The sequence below is a fragment of the Sceloporus occidentalis genome, unplaced genomic scaffold (genome assembly GCF_023333645.1).
Source record: "Sceloporus occidentalis isolate IW3139 unplaced genomic scaffold, rSceOcc1.0.p SCAF_2, whole genome shotgun sequence".
Taxonomy (NCBI): Eukaryota; Metazoa; Chordata; class Lepidosauria; order Squamata; family Phrynosomatidae; genus Sceloporus; species Sceloporus occidentalis.
The window spans coordinates 122,717,814-122,740,356 of NW_028316982.1; the positions used below are offsets into that span (position 1 = coordinate 122,717,814).

The window sequence follows — 22,543 nt, forward strand, 5'->3', positions numbered from 1 at the left end:
CCAAAGTGTGATAGCATCGGTATGAAACGTGATGTAGATACCATCTACTCATCAGCCTAAAAAGTTTCTTGGTAATATGAATATACACATACTTTGATGACAAGAAAACCTAATATTGGTTCAGGTTCCTTTATCAAACTATACTAATTTGTGTACAAATATCTTGTTTTAATTGGTTTGTTATAACCCTGTTCTAAAAAAGCTGAAGCTGATGGACTTAAGGAATATAACCCTGTGACAAGAAGCACCAGCAACTAAATACTTAGGACAGGATGCACTGGCAACCGCGCACTATTGCAGTCTTGCTAGCCATGATCTCAATCCAATCCTGCAAGAATATGAGCTGACACAAATGTCTAGGGTTGGGTGTGCCAGTGTATGCGCCTTTGGATATATGAGGAGGTACCAACTTGTATTTTATACTGTTTTTAAAAAGCTTCTTGTATTAACTCTAGCATCACTGATAAGCTGGCAAAGTCTGTCCTCTGAAACACACACAAAACACTAAGTGCTGGAGATTTACAAGTAGAGTGCCACATACAATCCACAACGTGCGTTCCCTCGAGGTTTGTATATATAGACAAGGAGAGAGAAAATAGCTTCTGCTGGCTTGGGGAGAGTACATTGAGATTCATAGGCAGAGCAGGAGAGTTACTGTATCACCTTTCATAATGAGAGAAGCCAGAAGCTGAACTCAGAAAACGATGCTATGGGAATGAATGTGACTCTACTGAAATGCATGGCAATATAAACCAAGAGATTCTCCCGCAGTGGAGCCATAGTGGAGAGAAACTGGCAGGGCCTAAATATGTTACTACAGGGGACTTCATACTGTAGTCCAGAAAGGTGACCTTTCCTAGCTCTAGATACTGGGGTGAAGTAAGACTAGTCTCTTGAAATGTTGGTTCTCTTTTTTTGTATGACATCAAACTAGGACTTGGAGGGAATGCCATACATTCCTTGTGGAAAACAAATGGCCCATTTTGCTAAGCAGGCATCTGCAGTGGTGCATCATTCACTCCTGTATGAAAGGACCCCTAATTTTCAGATCTCCATGTGTATCCAAACATTACTTGGAAAGAATCACAAGTGTTCATAAGTCTTTTTTTAAAGGTTTTTCAATAATAACCTCATAATACTCCCACACCAAAGAACTGTTTGTCTGTAAAAACCTTTTCCCTACAAACCCTTCATTAAAAAAACATTTGATTTAAATATAATAAATTGTGCACACTTGTCCTTTGGATTTGAATCCTGCATGTAGAGGGGCAACAAGGCACATGGACAAAAGGTGCCTAAGCCCTAGTTTATGCTCTCAAAATTATGCCATGGTTATCAATGGACCTTTGGAAGTTACACATTGAAGTTCTAGGAGCTGGAAGTAGGGAAGCAAGACAAAATCTGGGGAGCCAGACAGCCACGCTGGAGAGGGCTCTTGCTCGGGCCAATTCCTAGCTTGACCTCGAATCCTTCATAGTCTTTCTAGAGCAGAGAAAATCAATGGGCTGCTTTGGTGAGTGGAATTACCTTAGAACCTAAAGGCACAGAGTTTGAAACATCCCCCAGTGGCTATGCTACTGGCAGGGTGAATTTTGGAGTTGTGCTCCAAAAAAATCAAAAACAAACTCTTTTTCAGTGCTCTGCAAAGACGTATCATTTGATTGACAGCACCTCACACTAAGCAATTCTCCCTGAGTTTCCCTCTCCCCTCTCTACTTCTATAATGTTCTATATAAAAGTATTGTATATACTCATGTATAAGTCTAGAAATTTTAGTCAAAAATTAACCTCAAAAAGCTGGGTCGACTTAACCATGGGTCAATGTAAGTACAGTCAGCCCTTCTTATACATGGATTTGTTATACACGGATTCAGGCATACACGGTTTGAAAATGTTCCAAAAAAGTATAAATTTCAATGATCAAACCTTGATTTTCCATTTTTTATAAGGGACATCGTTTTCCTCTGCCATTATATTTAATGGGACTTGAGCATACACGGATTTTGTTATACACGGGGGATCTTGGAACCAAACACCAGCGCATAACAAGGGTCCACTGTACTGTATTTTAACTCTTTCCCTTCCCTAAGTAGAGTGGCAAAAGCTAAGAGCTTACTCCATCCTGGGAGCACCCAAAAGAAGCACCAGCCTCCTCTACTCTTTCCACCATGATGCCGCTTCTGTCCTTTTTGGATGCTTGAGCAGAAAAATGGCAGTAGTGGCACGTCATTGGTACTTCCTTTCAAAGGGGAGGCAAGAGGAATTGGGCTGAGAAGGATCTGAATAAGACATTTCTGTATGAAGATAGTAAACTGTGTCCTTTACATTGTTTGCTCCATGCCCCTAAGTTTTATCCTCAACTTATCCATGAGTCATATGAAAATCCATAATTTTGGCCCCCCTCGACTTATACATGAGGTCGACTTATAGTCGAGTCTGTATGGTAGCACTTCCAAGCTCAATCCAATTCTATCTGAACCAGTTCATGACTTACTTTACAATATACAATTAAAAGTTTTCAAAATAGAGAGGAAATACGTAGAGAGGAAATTTAAACTTTTTCTTAAATTTAAAAATATTTTTCTTGAGTACCAAAAGTAGGATGCAAACTGAAATGTAAAGTGTCTGTTTACTGCATCTGATGTACTGCATCCAAAGAAGTGAGTTTATATCCATGAAAGCTCGTTGTTGTTGTTGTTAATGGTGACCCTGTGAGTGAGACATCTCCAAGACCTCCATCCTCCACTGCTCTGCTTAGGTCCTGTAATTTCAGGCCCCTGCGTTCACTGATTGCATCTGTCCATCTGATATGTGGTCTTTCTGTCTTTCTACTGCACCTTTCCTAGCATTATTGTCAGAGCCATGCCTTCCCATGATGTGGCCAAAATACGACAGCCTCAGTTTCATCATCTTGGCTTCCAGGGAAATTTCTGGCTTTATCTGCTCAAGGATCCACTTGTTTGTCTTTTTGGCTGTCCTTGGTATTCTCAGCACTCCTCTCCAGCACCATGTCTCAAATGAGATGATTTTCCTCTAATGTGATTTCTTCACTGCCCAACATTCACATGCTGATGGGGAATACAGTGACTTGGACGATTCTAGCTTTAGTGTTTAGTTGTAAAGCTAATACAGATACTAATATAAAATCTAGGCCCGGTCCAGACAGGCGCGATAGGTCGCCCTCGTCATGTGTGAGGGGTGCCGCTTCCAGATGCCCCTTGCCCCCCACACGTGACGAGGCATCAAAATGGCAGCGCCCTGTACAGATGGGCACCTCCATCATTACGTGACGGATGCCTAGCATCCGCATGTCGCAGCGCCATTATGATGTCGCGCCACAAGAAGAACCCGCTTTTTGCAGGTTCTTTTTGATCCGCGGGGAAGTCATGCGGTCTGGAGGCTGCGGCTTCCCCACAGACCAAAGCTAGGTGCCGGGAGACCATCCTTTTTGGACAGTCTGTCCCGCACCCTAGTTAGTCTTAAAGGTGCTGCCACATTTCTGCCCGCTCCTCCTTTTTATTTTCTTTCTCCTTCACACATAAACTAATTAGGGGCTCAATCTCAAACGACAGAATAATAAAATGAGGAACCTAGATGATCATGATTGCATAGAGTAGAATATATTTACATGGATCATTTCAGGCATACATACTTTATGCAATCTTTACCCAGTTGCAAAGACGTCCACACAAAGAGACCAATGTTGGAGGGAGGAGATAAAGAACAGACCCAACCTCTTCTTGGCATCTGGCCTCAGGTCAAGGTAGCTGCTGCAGGAGTGCTGAGATGCACTTTTCCCCCTTCCCAGTCTTCTCTGTGCTGGTGCTATCTGAGACCCTTGGACTCCGAGATCCCATTGACTATTAATAACTCCAGGATTCCTGTGTGAGCAGAGTCTCCAAGAGTCAAATTCACAGCACTCCACATCAGCACTTTGTGCTGTGCAGACCCTGAGCAGGGAGTGTGTGGGGGGGCCCTGATAGTCGGGGGGTCAAGAGCTATTGAGCCTCTGGCAAAACTACCCAAAGGAGGACCAGAGACACCAACCCTTATTCTTGCTGCTGGAGGCTCCGTGGAGTGGCCTGTGTATGTGTGCCTAAGGTGAGTCCCTCCTAGTCGTGATGGTGAGTCAGGAATGGTAATGAGAAATGAGAAATAAAAGGACTTTGAAAGGGAGAAAGGAACAGTTGCGGAGAATCCACATGGCACTACTGCAGGTCGCCTGTTGGTGGGATAGAGAATAAGAAGGCAAAACAGGCGGAGGGCCAATACAGATAATGCCTTAAAGAGATGGTGAGCACCTGTAAACCCCCTCCTGGCTTTTCTTTATTCTAGAATAATAACAGGGATCATCAATTTTGAGCTTTTCTCTCAAGGAGATACATCGGGTGGCTTTAGCCCTTTGACTTGCCCCACACACACATACTGTGGTCCAAGTTCCAAATGGAGGGGGGCATCTTGATGTTTATCAGCTGGACAGTGTATAAATAGATAGCTTTCAACAATAAAAATTGTGATAGTGATACAGCCAGACCCGATTCATCTTGCAACCACAGAGACAGCAAAGAATGGGTGAGCTGGAGGCACAACCTAGATTAAGTCCCCTGCAATGACTCCAGAATAAATAAGAAAAAGACATAGCTGCTTATTACAAGTCATGTTTTTAAACAGCATCTAGTCTGACCCTGGGAGAACTCGAAGGGAGTAGAAAGAAGTGTTTTTCTCTATGGAATTGGTCCTGGGGTCCTTTTTGTTCCCAGGGTGACTAAATGCTTTCTCAGTTGTAGATAACTGTCAACTGGAGCACCTTTACCATGCTAGAAAAGCAAGATCATGGAAATGCCATGTTACAGGGATTCCCCAAGAGCTCCTTTTCTTGAAGTGAACCCCTCAAAATTTTCACTGCCAGTGTTGAAAGCGTCAGCATTTCTATGGTATGGCTCAGGACTTTTGGGAAACCTTCCAACTCTCTCATTTCTTTCTTGGCCATACTGAGTATCAAAAGAAATAAGTTCTTCCCCTTGGGTTCACACAAGACTATTCTCCTGCCTACTAATGTATCCCACTACCACAGCAAGACGCCTTACCTATTTCCCATGCAGATGGTGTGGTGCTACCAGTGCTTGGTCAACCAATTCAATCCCTTTTGTCTATATCCAGAGCAGCTGTCCAGATTTCTGAGAATTAAATCATACACTGGATTTTACTGACCCATGTTGTACCCCCGATTTCTGGATACATAATGTGTGGATGCACATCGTAACTGTATAATGCCAGATCTCACTGCTGCACCAGAGGCTTCTTGCTTAGAAAGGAAGCACTGGACACCAATAATTTATCAGTAATGCATTCTACAATTGTCCTCCCTCAAAAATAGACTTTTACAGTGGTTACTGTATTCAGTTTGTACTCTCTCTGTCCCCCCCCCCCCCCATTACATTTTCTGTTTACTGAACATATACATGGACTCTCTTTTGAATGATATAAGCAGAAGGCATTTTGTATAACTGCAGGGACCTCATTTGCTCTGGCTAAGGTGGTAACAGTAAAGGTCAGCTTTCATATCCCATCTCTTAAACTGCTCCAGATAGAATGAAAGTACTATAATAATGGTTTAATTTTGGATGGAAGGGCGCTAACCCAGTCTGAACTCTTCTTGGGCTCGGATGAGAAATTACTGTGAAATTTTGTGTTTGTCTTACAAGACAAGAATAATACTGTCCTTTGCCCTTGAAATCTAAGGATAATGAAAGCAAAATCTTGTTTGTAATTGATACATTTCACAAATCCTCTCAGTGTAATGCCTGTAGTTCTGTACTTCTAATCAGAGTCTGGAGAACAGATGGCAGAAACAACAGAATTTAGATGTCCAGCTAGTTGATTTTTTCCTTCTGCTTTAAATAGAAGGAGCAATCAGTTTCATGGATGCCTAAATTCTGTCTGTACGTCTTGTCAGAGATATCCAACCTATTTTGCTGTGGCTGAAATTTGGCAAAATCTCTTGAACAAAATTGTGGATGTAAAACTGGAAGCCCAATGGCTATCATTCTCAGCCTTAGCCTTGACTCCAGATAGCAAAATAGCAAACTGTTCTGCTGAACTTCTTCCCTCAAATATGATCAATAATCCTCAACTTGCCAAGATCAGCATTTGGGAGATAGAAATGAGGATCAGGTGTTCTCTGTCCCACCTGACTTGTACAACATATTTGAATATATCCATATCCACATTCATTGTTTTAAGTAAGTTGTTGTGCCAAAACTCTTAGCGTTGAAAGACAAAATACAATGTACTAAGCTGAAAATGTTTGAGCTGGAAAAGGCAATGAAAACGTTAAACATCATTATACATTTATGAAATTCTGAGAAACATGAGAGAAGGTTTCATCATGTTTTTTGAGGCTCATTAAATTTTGGGCAGTAATTTTCTTACTTCAAGTGGAGGAAATACTCCTTTATATTGTACCAAAACCTCTTGCAACCATGAAGGGGAAGGGGGCATACTCTCTAAAGGGACATAGACATGGAAAATATGGAACATTTGGTTTGCAATGGCTGGAAGGACTATAAGGAGAATTGCCTCCGAGCTGAAGCTGGCCAGAGTCTTCAGATATCTAGGCAGCCTTATAGGGATCAGAGCTAAGGGACCTGTAAAACTGTAGGTACCAATGACATAAGGAAATGTCAGAGAGATGTTCTGGATGCTAAATATAGGTTGTTAGGTAAGAAAGTGAAGCCTGGAACCTCCATGGCAGCTTTCTCTAAAAATACTGCCTATTCCCACGTAGAACCACTAAGACAAGACAGAACATTTAAGATCTTCATATTAAGTCTATTGGTGAGAGGCTGTTGTTGGTTTTTCAAGTAGGCTTTACAGTTAACAAAGGCATTGCCTGGGGAAGAAAGGGCCTACAAAACAACAAATTGTTCATAAAGAAAAATAGGACTAGACATTACATTTTATAGAAGCCATAAATGAAAGACTGCGGAGAAAAGTCTGCAACATGGACCAGAAAATATAAACTTGCAATGAAGAGAATAATTCAAAAGACTCTTTTCCTCAATACCTGTTTTGCGATCAAACCTTCAGAGGTGCTTTTTCAAGTGAACAAATAACAGTAAAAATGAGGTTAATTCTGATCACTGCCTTCCTGGGACAAATTTTATTTGCCTTTTCAAGAGGAAGTTGTTTTGTTGTATGCTTTCATATCGTTTCTGACTTCTGGCATCCCTAAGGCAAACCTGTCATGAGGATGTCTTGGCAAGATTTGTTCAGAGGGGTTTACCTTTGCCTTTATTTGTAGCTGAAAGAGTGTGACTTGCCCAAGGTCATCCAGTTAGTTTCCATGGACCAAGTGGGGATACAAACCCTGCTGTCCAGAGTCATATTCCAGTGTTCAAACCTACATGCTGGTGTAGCAGACCCAAGGTTAAAATCTGTTTAGTAATGCAGCTTTCTATGTGTAGTAATGCACTGCTCCCCAAAACATTTCCCCGTAATGTACTTGATGGAGTTGTAGCAGGAAAAGACTGATATAGCCCCATATATGAAGTTCCAAGTCACTGCAGAAATGAAAGGTTATAAAAGCAATTTTTTAAAGGAACAAAATCCCTACCTAGAGTGCAATCTTATAGCATTTACTCAGAACTAAACAACTAAAATGCTATAAAAGCACACAACTGCAAATTATATACAGTCGGCCCTTCTTATACACTGATTTCTTATACACGGATTCAAGCATCCGCGGTTTGAAAATGTTCAAAAAAAGCATAAATTTCAAATATCAAACCTTGATTTTCCATTTTTTATAAGGGACACCATTTTGCTATGTCATTATATTTAATGAGACTTGAGCATAAACTGATTTTGTTATACACGGGGATCTTGGAACCAAACCCCAGCGTATGACAAGGGCCCACTGTATAGGTTGAGTCTCCTTTATTCAAAATGCTTGGGACCAGAGGTGTTTGGGATCTCAGATTCTTTTGGGATTTTGTACATAATTAAATATCTTGGAAATGGGACCCAAGTCAAAACATGAAATTCATTTATGTTTCAGATACATCTTATAAACATAGCCTGAAGGTAATTTTATACCAGGGGCATCACAAGGGGGATGCTGGGACTATGGACCACACCAGGTGACAGCCAAAGGGTGACACCAGTACTCCCCCAAAATCTGCCTTTTGGCAGAAACAGGTTGTGATGTTCACCTGCATCACTTTAAAATGCTGAAGCTCAGTGAAACTAATGGTGTCAGTGGAGGAGAGAGGCCTTAGTGTTTTTTTTTTAATGTAAAAATATAAATTTTTACATTTAAACATTATTTTTAAATTTTCTTTAAAAACAACACTTCATACCAAATTTTCAAACTATGCACACGTAAATACACTGAGGCTGTGTGTATGATATTGTAATTTAAAGGTATAATTTTAATTTTACTAGTTGTTTATGTCACAACTATTGCCATTATGTTCAATGATTTATGAGAATTAGGATTTATGAGTAACATTCACACAACAACATTACTATAGATTCTGTACAGTGTGATATGGGAGGATATCAGTGGGGAGTGACAACATGAGTTACTGCACCTGGTGACACCAACCCTAATTTGATGCTACTGTTTTACACAATATTTTAATAATTTGGTGCATAAAACAGAGTGTACATTGTGTACATTAAACCTGTCTGGCTTGGGGGCACGACACATGTAAACCCCACACCACCAAACCAGCACCAAGTGGGACTAAACAGGCCGTCTGTTTCAGCCCTAAGTTTTCTGAAATCAGCATTACTAAAGTCTAGAATGAGTGTCTGACTATGGTTGGCTTCTCCTTTCCACTGTATAACAAATTCCAGGAGAATATGATCACTCCCACCTAAGGATCCTGCCACTTCTACCCTATAAACCAGGTCATCCTTGTTGGTTAGGGTCAGATCTAAAATGGCTGATCCCCTTGTTGCCTCCCCCACCCTTTTGGACAATGAAACTGTCTACCAGGCAAGTGAGGGATTTGCTGGACCTTAAATTTTTGGCTGAGTTTGACTTCCAGCAAATATCAGGATAGTTGAAGTCACCCATCACTACTACATCTTTCTTTTCTGAGTATGTGGTCATCTGTCCTAGAAAGTCATAATTCAATTTCTCAGTCTGACTTCCAGGTCTATAATAGACTCCCACAATAAGATACATCCCTATTGTTTCCCTTCCTTTTAATTTTTATCCAGATGCTCTCCACCTCGCTTCTAGGATTTAAGTCCTGGATCTCTTCATAGATGTAACATCCCTGACATATAACGCTACTCTTCCTATCCTGTTTGGCCTATTTCTCTTAAAAAGGTTATAACCCTCCAATCGTAAGAGTCATACCACCACGTCTCAGTGATGCCCTATTATATTGTATTTGCTTTGTTGTGCTAGGAGTTCAAGTTCATCTTGTTTATTTCCCATGCTCTGTGCATTAAAGTAGAAACATCTTAGACCATGGGTCCTCTCCCATTGCTGCCTATGTGAAAAAATTATCTCCCAATGTTGGGTCCTTGCACTATTTGCCTTGTTCTCTCTATGGCTATTATCTCCAGCCCTTGATGAACTCCTGCTCTCTAGAATACTGTCTCCTTCCCCCTCATAACTGAGTTTAAAGCCCTCCTGATCAAATTTTGAAACTATTGGCAAAAACATTTCTACCAACTGGTGTAAGGTGCAACACATCCTTTGCCCAAAGTCCCCCCCTCCTGAAACCTCAGACCATGGTCCAAGAATCCAAATAATTCTTGGCAGCACCATCTGTGACAGTGACGTCACTACAGGAGTGTGAGATGCAGAGCACACCAGGTGACATCGTAGGGAAGTGACAGGACTGCTCCTCAAACATCTCATTTTTGGCAGAAACAAACTTAAAGTATTATAAAAAATCAAATAATTAAAAAACATTCTTTTAAAAATTTCTTTAAAAACACCACCTTTTACAAAATTTTCATTTCAACCACATGAAACTACGCATATGTAAATCCACTGAGGCTGTGTGTATGATAGTGTAATTTAAAGGTCCAATTTTAATTTTGCTAGTTGTTTTATATCACAACTATTACGATGACTTTTAGTGATATGCAGGAATTATGATTAATGAGTAGTACAAAAACCATTGCTCAATATTCCATATGGAGTGGTAAGGGAGGAAGTCAATGTGGAGGAGATACCATGAGTTATTGCACTGAGTAATGCCTGCCCTAATGAAACCACTGACCTGTGGAGCCAGTTATTCACATCCACTATTTTCCTCTCCCTTCCTGGACTGTGCCCGTCAACTGGGAGAAGAGATGAGATGACAACCTGTGCATCCAGCTCTTTCAGCTGCCTACCCAGAGCCTCATAATCCCTTATGATATTCTGAAGGCTGTGCCTTGCAGTATCATTGGTTCTAACATGAACCAAAAGGAAGGAGTAGCAATCAGTAGGTTTGACAAATTCTGTCAGCATCACTGTAAAATCATGGATTTTTGCCCCAGGGAGACAACACACTTCCTGATACATCTTGTCAAGCCCACAAACCACTGATTCTGTACCTCTCAGGAAGGAGTCCCCCACAACCGCTACACACCTCCTCTGAGGCTTACCAATAGCTATTCCCTGTGCTGATTCTAACAAGATCTCCTGCACTTTCCCTGAGGACTCGTCATCCCTGATAAGGGAGAGAGCTTCACATTGGTTCTGTAGCTGCAAGCCTGCAGAACGATCCCTGGCTTCCCAACTTCTGTGTGTCACATTCCTCCAACTGTCTTTTGAAGGGAACCCTGGAGGCACAGTGGCTAAACACCTCTACTGCAGCTACAAGTTTGTGAGTTCAATCCCAAGGGCTCCAGAGCCCACTTAGTCTTGCATCCTTCCGAAGGTCGCATAAATTAGTGCCCATCTTGTTGGGGACAATCAGTTTCCACACTGGAAGCTGCTTAGGGAGTGCTTAAATGCACTGATAAGTGGTATAGAAATCTACTTGCTACTTGCTATCTCCTGTGTATGGGAACTGAACTCTTCCTCAGAAACTTCCTCTGTGTGTTCCCCATCCAGAATATTCTAGAACATCCCCATCCAAAACTTCTTGCTCCCTAATATGCTAAAATATACATACCCAGGCCTCCAGCTGCTGTACCTTCTCTTCCAACAGGGCTACAAACTAGCATTTGATGCAGGTGAAGTTCCCCACATCCACTGCCAAGAACACAAACATGCCAAAGCTGTTGCAGGTTATTGCAGCAGCTCCCTCACTGTCCATGTTCAGTAGTTTTCAGCAGGCACTAAAACTGGGCTTCCCTCTCAAACACCTACAAATAACATCACTGTTTTCCAAGCTCCAGAACCTGGGACCGCAGCTAGATAGAAAAGCTACTGGCTACTAGTTCCTCCTCCAGCCAAGCTCCACTTCCCTGGGAACAAAGTGGAGCTTAGTTTGATTACAGACTCTACCACAAACAGCCTCCTCTTTAATACAACCGGCTATTTACAGGTTCTACGCCTAAACACTTGTACTGAAAATAAGTGTTATAGGTACCATTATTCCTTTGCAGGAAGGAATAACTATAACTCGGTAATAATTTCATTGTGATTATTTTTCTTTTTCCTTCCTTTTTTTAAAAACCCAAAGCCATGCTGGATCAGATCCACATTCTGTCTAGTCCAGCATTCTGTTTACAAACCAGTTGCTCATGAGAAGTAAGTTAGGCATGAACACAACAGAGCATCCTTCAACTCAAGTCCTCCATAAACAGCTCTTGAGAGGCATACTGCCTCTGAAAAGGGAAGTACAGAATAATTATCATGACTAGTAACGATTTGTGACCTAACTTTCTTTTGAATCCTAGTGCAACAATGTCACACTATTATTTTGCTTTAACACTACTGGAGTGTGATGACTGACTTTAATTGTATGAAGCCATTGTAATATTTGGCTAGTAATTTCAAGGATCCAAAGATAAACAATAACACAATTTTTGGTGGGTTTTTCGGGCTATGTGGCCATGTTCCAGAAGAGTTTCTTCCTGAAGTTTCACCAGCATCTGTGGCTAGCATCTTAAGAGAATGCTTGCCTGGAAAAAGTTGTGTGTGTGTGTGTGTGTGTGTGTGTGTGTGTGTGTGTACACACTGTGTGAGCCTGGGAATGCAGGAGTGATTTGCATGTGTATTGTTCTGTTGCTGATGGCAGGCCTCAGGCTGGGAGGCTAATGCAAAAGAGGATTAGCCCCCCAGCCTGAGGCCTGCCATCAGCAACAGAACAATACACATGCAAATCATTCCTGTATTCCCAGGCTCACACAGTGTGTGTGTGTGTGTGTGTGTGTGTGTGTGTGTGTGTGTGAGCGTGCACACACACACACACACACCTAACTTTTTCCAGGCAAGCATTCTCTTAAGATGCCAGCCACAGATGCTGGCGAAACTTCAGGAAGAAACTCTTCTAGAACATGGCCACATAGCCCAAAAAACCCACAAAAAACTACAGATGTCAGCCATGAAAGCCTTTGACGTCATATAAACAATAACAATTCCAAGCAAATAAATTTTCATAGCATCCAGACACAAACCTCTTCAAACATATTCCTCTGCCCTGAACTGATTCTCCTGCATGCCAGCAACAGCAAGTAGATTTCAGCAAATCCTGTATGTCTTCAGCAGCTGAGTACAAATCAGGCAATTCCTATTGATGGTGGGAAGATTTTGAAAGTGATCAAAACTGCAAAACATTCAGAGAAAATGAAATGCCTTTAACTGCATAGAGTGTGATAGTTAGTTCTTATGTATGCCTGGAGTTTATTTCGGCTGTATTTGTTTGAGGGAGAAAGAAAAGTATTCTATTAGCATCCATGTGGATTATGCTCTTGTCCCAAGAGATGAAGTTAGTTGGTAAATATTCTATGTATACCAGAAAGGGAAGAGAACAAAAAGAACTTTTGCATGCTCTTGTAATTAAAAAGGCAGGCAACAGCTTTGTGTCTAACATGAACTAGAATTCATTTCCACCATTCCATTCTCATACAGAAAATCCCACGAACAGCATGCCTCTTGCAGGAACCCCAGCTCCCCACAAGAAGAGAAAACCTACTAAACTCATTTTAGAACTAACCCAAGAAGGTAAGACACAAACTCCTATCCCAATATTTAATCTCAGGAAGCTTGGATTGTCTGTAGATTGCCATATTGAGGATGCAGAAGTTCTTCTTCATGAAGAGGAAAGTCAGTGTGATAACTGTACATATCAGTTGGTAAAGGACATAGATGTAGAGGAGGAAGATGGTGGGCAAAACATGGCCTTTATAGAAAAATCTGTCAGGCTTTTCAAGAAGTCCAAAGAGCCAGATGACTGACCAAATGGCCAACTCCGCATGATGATCAGGTGCATGTAGTTTGTCTCCTGTGTTTGCTTTGCTTGTATAAAATGGTGCTATAGAGTTTAAAGCAGAAGAAGGATCTGGGTAGGGTGATGGGAAAAGTTCTGGGTAGCCCTGCCCTCAGGAAAAAATACCGGCACCTTTATTGCTACTGATGTAAAACCTTTGGTTTCAATTAGAACTACAGCCGAAGCTACAATTCCAGCTTTACACTGATCCTGAAAATATTGGAAAAGAATAGAGAATTTTTCCTTAGTCCGAAAATAAAGACAATGGCGGTCATGTTAATAATAATAATAATAATAATAATAATAATAATAATAATTTTTATTTATATACCGCTTTTCCAAATTAGATCAAAGTGGTGTACTTTGTTTAGAACTTCTGGTTCCTTGATTTATTGCCAGGTCAGGAGTGTACTTGTGTATTGGGCAACTTCCACAAACCATCCTTAAATCACTGTTTCAGCGTAGCAAATTAATAGTAACACTTTGGATGAAATACTACATTAGTATTGCTTGGAGTATTAAGCAATACTTTTTACAGTATCTCCTTTGGTGGCTTTGGAAATCCTTTGGCCTGCTTTCTAGACCAGGTTCACTGAATGGGGCAAACAAACTACCATGAATGTAATCTTTCATGATGAGACCAACCCCATCCAACACCAGCTCCATCTCTGTCCAGATCAATTTGTTTCTTTGCCCCTAGTAGCCCTGATCCCACCTTTTCTGAATGCATTTTCAGCTTGTTCACCCTAATCAATCCCAAACCTGCCTCCAGGTGACCATTCAAGAAATTCCACAATGCTCCTAGAAAAAGAGCTGCATGTCATCAGCATATTGTGGACACCTCAGTCCGAAATCGAGAATATTTCCCTAGAGATTTCATGCAGAAAAGCAAAGGGAAATGATGGAACCTGTTGCCTATTCATATTCCCAAGCAGAGTTGGGGCTGTGGGAAGCATCTAGCCCCTGGCCCCCAGCTTTGTAGTTTGCCCACCCAGTCTTCCAAAGCTTCCAAATCTCTTCCCATTTATAAGCAAATTGTGTGGGTTTTAGGAAATACATACTTGAAAACCACATTAAAAAATCCCTCAAATGAATGAAAACATAGGGGGGGGGGCTCTGCCACTCCATTCAGACAACCCCCAGAAGTCCCTTCTCCCAAATATCTCTGTATTTGGACCTAAAGGGTGGCATTATGTATCACAGCACTTTCCAATAAAAGACCCAGCACCATACTATGCATCCCCAGACCAAACCATAACAAAGGTATATTTCATTTATTTTTTATTTCCAGTATTTAATTTTCCTATTTAATTTATATCCCACCTTTCTCCCACTTCTTATCGTTTTATTTTATTTCCAGCATTTAATAACATGGATTTTGGTGAGCAGTGAAAATAACATAAAAATCCACACAATTAAACTATTATATTTATAATCGTTTAGGTAGAACTAGTATTTTTTTCCGCCGAGAGGACAGTCCTGTGCAAGCATCACAGAACAACTGCACAAGTGTACAAATCAGCAATCTGCATACTGTACTGTATTTTATGTATAAATAACTACTGTGTTGTTGCGTGCTGTTGTTTGTGACTTATGACGAACCTAAGATGGGGTTTTCTTGGAAACATTTGTTCAGAGGCGGTATACAATTGCTTTCCTCTGAAGCTAAGAGGGTGTGACTTTCCCAGGGCCATCCAGTAGGTTTCTATGGCTCAGTAGAAATTCAGACTCTAGTCTCTCAGAGTCCTAATTCAGCATTCAAACCACTACACCATATTGGCTCTCATGAGTAAGTAATGCAGTGTATAGATTTAAAAAGTCTGTATGTATATATACACACACACACACACACACAGAGAGAGAGAGAGAGAGAGAGAGAGAGAGAGAGAGAGAGATTGTATTTGTGTTGGATATAAAGTGTGAACAATCCTTCTGAGAAGCACTGATTTCAGGCCCAGCTTTTGGCCGATTTCAGGAGAAAGGATACACAAGGATCCAGGGCACACACAGATGGTCTCCAATTAGTTTGTCGACATCCTCAGGTTGCACAAATTAAAAAAACCAACAACAGTTACAACGGGTGATGTCTTAGCTGCATTAATCTTAAAAATGTAGTATCTAAATTAGGGTAGATAGAAACAATTTTACCTGCAAATCTTGGAGTGGACATGGTCTTGGTTAAAATCTCCACCCCATAAGACAATGTACTGAGGACAACAGGATAGCATACAGTAATTTTAGTCTTAGGGCTACTTCAATGCTCTTGCAAACATTATTGTTTCTCTAAAACATTGCTTATTTTGTTGATGTAATCCAAATGATTGTTTATTTGTTTGTTTGTTTTAGTCAACTGAGAGAGAACTGTTTGCAATTGTTGGTGATGTGTTGCTGGATATAAGAGTGATGTACCAGAGTGAATGGAAGAAAAGTTTGGAAGTGCTGAAAATTTAACAGAGCTACTTGATGCACAGAGTTGATAAATGTCATGAATATGAATGTTGTTGCCTCAGGGCTAACTGAAAGCAATGGCATGTTGTACAGTTCAGTTTTTCCACTGTAAGGACTTCCCTTCCCTGGATGTATTCCCAGTTGAGGTAGAATATCCTCCTAGCTGCCAACACCTCCTCCTCTTCCTCCACCACCTTGGGCCTGACTGGAGGTAGTTTCCATAATCCTGCTCCTGCTCCATTCTCCTTCCCTCTAGCCCTCAGCTTCTCTCCATCTCAATTTTAGCAATAGCAAAAGGAAATACATTTCTATACCGCTTATCAGTGAACTGTAAACCCTAAGTGGTTTACAATGGGCAAGCCAATTGACCCCAACAAGCCAGGTACTCATTTTACTGACCTACAAAATGATGGAAGGCTGAGTGGATCTTAGAGTGGTCTGGGATCAAACTCACAACCTTGTGGATGCAATACCATCATTGAACCACTGCACCACCAGGTTATTCTTCTCCATTTATCCTCCTCTCTTCTTGTTGTGCCTTTTCTTCTTATACCCTGAATCTAGTGCTCCCCTTTCTCTTTCCCCCCAACACTGCCAAGCTTTGGTACTCCCCCCCAACTCCAACTGTTCTGAGTCCACAACCGTGAGTGAAGCCGACAGCCCAAAAGGTCCCCACCAGGACTGTGTTGCTGCTGTTTCCGCCAGGACCACAGCAACCACATGTGCCCAGTCCTGATCCAGGCCACTGCCATGGTCCTAAACTTGGCTGCCATAAAGGAGCAGATATTTTCTGCTCCTTTTTGGCTCAGCTCTTCCAGGTTGAGGCAGGTTCCGCGCAGCTTCCAGTTTTTGGAGTATTCATCATGTAAAGGCCATGCCACCAATGTGGCCCGATGGTGGCCCTTTTGGCCCATATGTTTTGGGCCCATGCCTTATTTGTTTGGTATCAGTATCACTGCTTTAGCAGCTCTTTGTGTACTCTGCCCATTGTCCTGTCTTCTAATAGTGCTTTAGTCACTTCGCTGCACCTGCCCTCTGCCTCACATCCAAGCATTGCCACCAGTCATGCACAACTGAGAAAGCAATGTACATTTGTGGATGAAGGGCCAGTTAAAACTGAATGCTTGTCATCTGTTATTGTCTTTTCCCCTAAGTGTAAAGGTGCTGGAAGATCCTTAAAAACTATTTTTGATATAATATTGTGTCTTTTTTCTGGTCAAACCCCTAGACATAATTCTTATACATAATGTGGGATCTTTAGAGATTTCCATAGGGCAAAACTGAAGCTTTTTAGGGGGCTCCATTGGTGATTTGATATGATGGTGGCATTCAGATTGATTGCTTGGTTGGGTAAGCAATTTCTATCTTTTTTTGTTTTTACTTTTAATAAGAAAAGTAAAATAATAATACAATTGCAGTTACATAAATGCAGATCAGCAATAACAAAATGTGTACATGAGAGATAGAAGTCATCTAAAAGGTAAAGGTGTCCCCTGTGACATGATTGTCTGGTTGTGTCCGATTGTAGAGGGCAGTGCTCATCTCCATTACTATGCCATAGAGCCAGTGCTGTGAAAGATGGCTTTGTGGGTCATGTGGCCAGCATGACTTCATGGAATGTTGTTGCTGTCTCACCAAAACGGTACCTATTTATCTACTTGCACTTTTTACATGATTTCAAACTGCTAGGTTGGCAGAATCTGGGACTAGTGATGGGAGCTCACTCCTTCATGCGGTACTTGGGTCTCGAACTTCTGACCTAGTGACCTGGCGGTTGTCAGAGTCAGCTTCTTAACTGCTGTGTCATCACATTCCTTTTGAAAGTCATGGACATTTTTACCAAAATAAAAGTATGTTGCCATTTATTTAAAATTGGGGGGGAATTCTGGTGGAATTCTGGAAGAGAATTTGTCTTTTGCAGAACTGCAACCAAAGATTCATCAGATCTTTATTAATGATGAGTCAAAGAAAAAGGTCTTGAAAACTAATCTCAGGGCTCAGGTTCATATTGATGCAAGAAGCCTTTTGAGTTACCCGATTCTAGACTCCAGCAATGGTTTGTGAGCCAGCTGAAGTAGCTAAAATGCATTCCAACCCACTGGTGTCACTTGTATATCTCAGTGAACAATGGGTCCAGAAGAACCCACAACTCCAAACCTGATTCCTCTGGGCAGGTACAAGCCCATCCACAGGGACGTAGCTAGGATTTTAGGAAGGGGGGTCCAGACTAAGTGCCACCATTATAATGGGGCTTGGGTGCGGCGGCGCAGCAGCACACACCATTCATTTTTCTAATGGAAGGGGGGTCCGGACCCCAAGAACCCCCCCCCCCTTGGCTACGTCCCTGCCATCCAAAACAGGTTGCATACCTCCATCCATATCAATAGAACTCCAAACCAAGAACACTTCTATCTCACTTGTATTATGTGTCATCTTTATGCTATCTAAAACAGAAAAGCTTCCAAACGCCAGTTCAGTGTTTCCATTCCTTCTCTGGGATTAGTTGATGAAAACGAGAGGTAGATAGTAGAACCATATCATCCAATGACTAACTGGTGACACTTCAGACCAAACCCCCAGATTATTTCTCAGGTCATCTCATCTAGGGCTGAAAAAACATAGAGGACAAGATAGAACCCTGAGGCACCTCATATCAAAGGACATAGGATGGAACCATAGTTCCCAAGCACCACCTTCTGGAAGTGCCCTCCAGAAAGGACAAGACCTACTGTGCTTCTAGGCAAGGTAACTCTGTAAGTCATGTTTGTTGGTTATCAAAAGGTCAAGGAAACCTAATAGGGTTGCATGTCCTCTCTCTGTCCTGTAGTATAGGACAACCAAGCATCCACTAGGATTACCAAAGTAGATTCAGTCTCAAAACCAACCAGAAATTGGATGAGATGTAAATAAGTTTATCCTCCAGAGCTAAATAGATCTGATACAATACCACCTTACCCTACTGGCAAATTCAATAACAAACAGTATTTGTTCAAATCAACTTGATTTAAGGTAATTTACTCAAAAGAACTTGCGCTCTTGAGGCCTCTTGTTGTTCTGGAGGTATTTGTAATCACAGAAAGAAGAGAAGTCCTTCCCCAGTAGCATGTACAGATTGTTTCTTGTCAATCCAACCCCCATTCCCAAACACTGTAGTTCTTCCTCCCATTCTCCCTGGTAGAATGATAAAGGATACAGAATTGTGCTTCAGAGAAAGAAAATTCCATCAGCATTGCTTTTATAGGTGGAGCTTCTTGAGCTGCTTTGATTGCACTAGTGTTAAAAAATTAAGAAACTGAAGTATAGGTTCCTATAGTCATAACATCATTCTTATTGTTCATCTTCAGCCATGCCACAAGAAGGGTCCAAGCTGAACCTGGGGAAGAAGATCAGCATCCCCAGGGATGTGATGCTAGAAGAACTCTCTCTCCTCACCAACAGAGGATCCAAGATGTTTAAACTCCGCCAGATGAGGGTAGAGAAATTCATATATGAGAACAACCCAGATGTTTTCACTGACAATTCTGTGGTAGGTATAGAAACACAGACATGGACTGCATGGTGGGTTTCACATTTCCATTCTGACCACTGGCAACAGGGGGATGGATAAATAGTTATGTGATGTTACTCTTAGAAAGAATATCCATATAGACAGAGAAAATGATTAGGGCACAGAGCCAGGATTAGATACCATTGTAAGGAGAAGTTGGGTACAACTGAAAAGGAGAACAAATTTCTGCACTTTTCCTCCCAGTTTTAGTCTGTCCTTAGAGGAGGCAAGACATAGGCTTCCTCCTACAGCCTGCACATCTTTCTTGCTGAGGAACGGAAGCTGCATCATTGCACTGTCCACTTGTAGAGAAATGGAGATCTGAAAAGCCAGGAAACTTCCATTCCCATGTTGATGTCTGTGACAAAACCCAGAGGTTAATCAAACACATTGAATTTGATTAGTATAGCTGACTCTTCTGAGCTACTCACAGCTTTCAGTACTTGTACATCAACATTGATCACTGGGACCATTCTGTGTGCCAAATGATGGTATTGTGTATGTTAGTTTGTATGATAAACGGGCTGAAATCCATTGTAATTTGGTTTGACAAGAATAAAGAAAAACAGGGTTGCATGTGTGCCTCTGGCAGGAATCTCCAGACATTTAAAATGCTAAGTATTTAGGCAAAACTCAGAAAGCTACTGTCCTAAGCCCTGAATATTGATTAAACTACAAGCCCTTTCTTGCTCATCCTTCTTGGGCTTCTGAACTCACTCTAGGATTAAACGTTCAATGAAGGACTAGACAAAACACATGTTGAATATATTCAGAAAAAACTTTATTTGCCAAAGTTTGTGTAGATATGTTTTCAATACTTTCCTATTCTTCAGCTCAAAAAGTTATCATAAAAATTGCATGGCAAAGAATGGGGAGATTACTGAGCCAAAGATGTGCAAATATTCAAGAAATGGGAAAATAATGTGCCCCCTCTAAGATGCTCAAAGCCAACTCTGGCTGCATTTCTGGTAATTCTGTATTCACTTGTGTGCATATTTAACTTCCAGCTTGTTTATTTATGGAGTAGTCATAAGCCATAGATGCAACTCTAATATGGTAAATCCGGATTTAGATTCCTGTTCTCAACCTCATTTGGGTAGTCCTTAACTGTGAGTTTTCTTGTCCTAGCTCATCCTGAATGAATTTGTGGGGGTAAGGACTACTACTGAAGAATGAGGCAATAACTGTACTATCTCCTTCACAGGAGATGGGCTGGAGGGTATTTTTGTAAGAATATTGTTTTACTCATTTCTCCAAGAAGCTGGAAGTTTCAAGGACAGCTACTATTTGGAGCTTTTTCCTTGTGAGGTGATAGCACAGGAGGCTTGTGACATTTTTGTGATTCATATTTACGTCAACATATACAAGTATTTATATGCTCACTCTTTCTAGGAGGAAAACTGGTTTTCTTTCTCCATGTGCTTTGGTGAGATCTGACCTTTCGAAACTTGGGATATTGCTGTGGATCATTGGTGGGAGTGGCCAGAAGCCTAATTCTGTTTAAGTGCTGGGAGAGGCATGCGCCTAACGGCGCACAAATTGTTTATTTTTATCTTTAAAAATTGTTATATAGTCAAGGAGGGTTTGGAGTACACAGGAGAAGCTGGCCTGGGAACATGGTTAGAGGGGGGCCTTTAATTTTCCACATTCTCTTTTCCCTTTTCCTTAAGGGGCTTGTGGGTACTTTTGCTCAGAGGAAGTGAGTCAGAGACTTGCTCTGAAAGGAGCTAGTCTCCATAAATATAAGGTCAGTGAATTGAACTCAAGGACAGAGTTTGGGGACAAAGGCCAAGCCATCAGGGGGTCTTTACACTTGTGTTTAGCAGAGGAAACCCACAGTTTTGTTCAGAGCTTCCTTAAGACTTCTCAGTATGGACACTGAAGGCCCTGCTGCAGTCACCTGCAACACTTGTGGGATGTTTGTCTTCTTGCCTAGGGATATGGGGAACTTTACCTGCCCCAAGTGCAAGTTGGTAGCCCTCTTAGAAGAGAAAGTATAGCAGCTGGAGGCCCAGGTTGCTACACTTCAGCATCATAGGGATCAAGAGGTTTTCCTGACCAGAATGGACCAGATGGTCCTGGACAGGAAACACAGAGGAAGTTGCTGGGGAGGAGGAGGCCACTTCACACACAACAGAAATAGATAGTTGGAGGAATGTCACGCACAGAAGTAGGAAAACCAGGGAACATTCTGTAAGCTTACAGCTACAGAATCGATTTCAATCTCTCTCTACTATCAAGGATGATGAGGAACAGCAGCAGAGACAGACCTCAGGGACAGAGCCGGCGACCCAGAGAGCTCCACCAAAGGGAACAGCCTCGGAGGAGGCGTGTGGTGATCATCGGGGACTCTTTGCTGAGAGGCACTGAACCAGTGGTTTGTGGGCCTGACAAGATGTTTTGGGAGGTGTGTTGTCTCCCCAGGGCAAAGATCCACAATGTGACAGAGAGGCTGACAAGACTTGTCAAGCCTACTGACCATTACCATTTTCTTTTGGTTCATGTGAGAACCAATGATACTGCAAGGCATAGCCTTCAGAATATCATAAGGGATTATGAGGCTTTGTGTAGGAAGTTGAAAGAGATGGATGCACAGGTTGTCATCTTATCTCTTCTCCCAGTCGAAGGGCATGGTCCAGGAAGAGAGAAGAAAATAGCGGATGCAGATGGTGCCACCAAGAGCGATTTGGATTCTTGGATCATGGGCTGTGGTTCCATGAGGAGGGACTTCTGGCAAGGGATGGGTTGCATCTCACGCCAGTTGGCAAAAACGTCTTTGCCAATAGTCTCAAAAATTTGATCAGGAGGGCTTTAAATTGAGATATGTAGGGGAGGGAAACAGTATTCTGGAAGGCAAAAAGGCTGGAGAAAATAGTCAAACTGTCATAGAGGGAACAAGGCAAACAGTGCAAGGACCCAACAGTTGGAGGCAAAAATGTTTGCACAGGCAGCAGCAAGTAAAGGGAACACATGGTCTTAAATGTCTCTACACTAATGCACAGAGCATGGGAAATAAGCAAGATGAACTCGAACTCCTAGTACAACAAAGCAAATATGATATAATTGGCCTCACTGAAACCTGTTGGGATGAGTCTCATGATTGGAATATAGAAATAGAGGGATATAACCTTTTTTTAAGAGAAACAGGCCAAAC

At 41.6% G+C, this 22,543-nt stretch overlaps 1 protein-coding gene across 2 annotated transcripts in view; it reads left to right on the plus strand.

Annotated features, from left to right (window-relative positions):
* The first annotated feature begins 3,891 nt into the window (after nucleotides 1-3,891).
* The window catches only part of MYOZ1 (myozenin 1), a 51,653-nt gene continuing 33,001 nt past the window's right edge, over nucleotides 3,892-22,543 (plus strand). The window contains exons 1-3 of one of the 2 annotated variants that reach the window (XM_089510804.1): nucleotides 3,893-4,101; nucleotides 13,037-13,129; nucleotides 19,187-19,368. In XM_089510804.1, coding sequence (XP_089366930.1) covers nucleotides 13,054-13,129; nucleotides 19,187-19,368 — 258 coding nt within the window. In that variant the 5' untranslated portion in view covers nucleotides 3,893-4,101; nucleotides 13,037-13,053. Of the gene's footprint in view, nucleotides 4,102-13,036; nucleotides 13,130-19,186; nucleotides 19,369-22,543 lie in introns of both variants that reach the window. The other variant, XM_089510805.1, reaches the window with a different exon arrangement.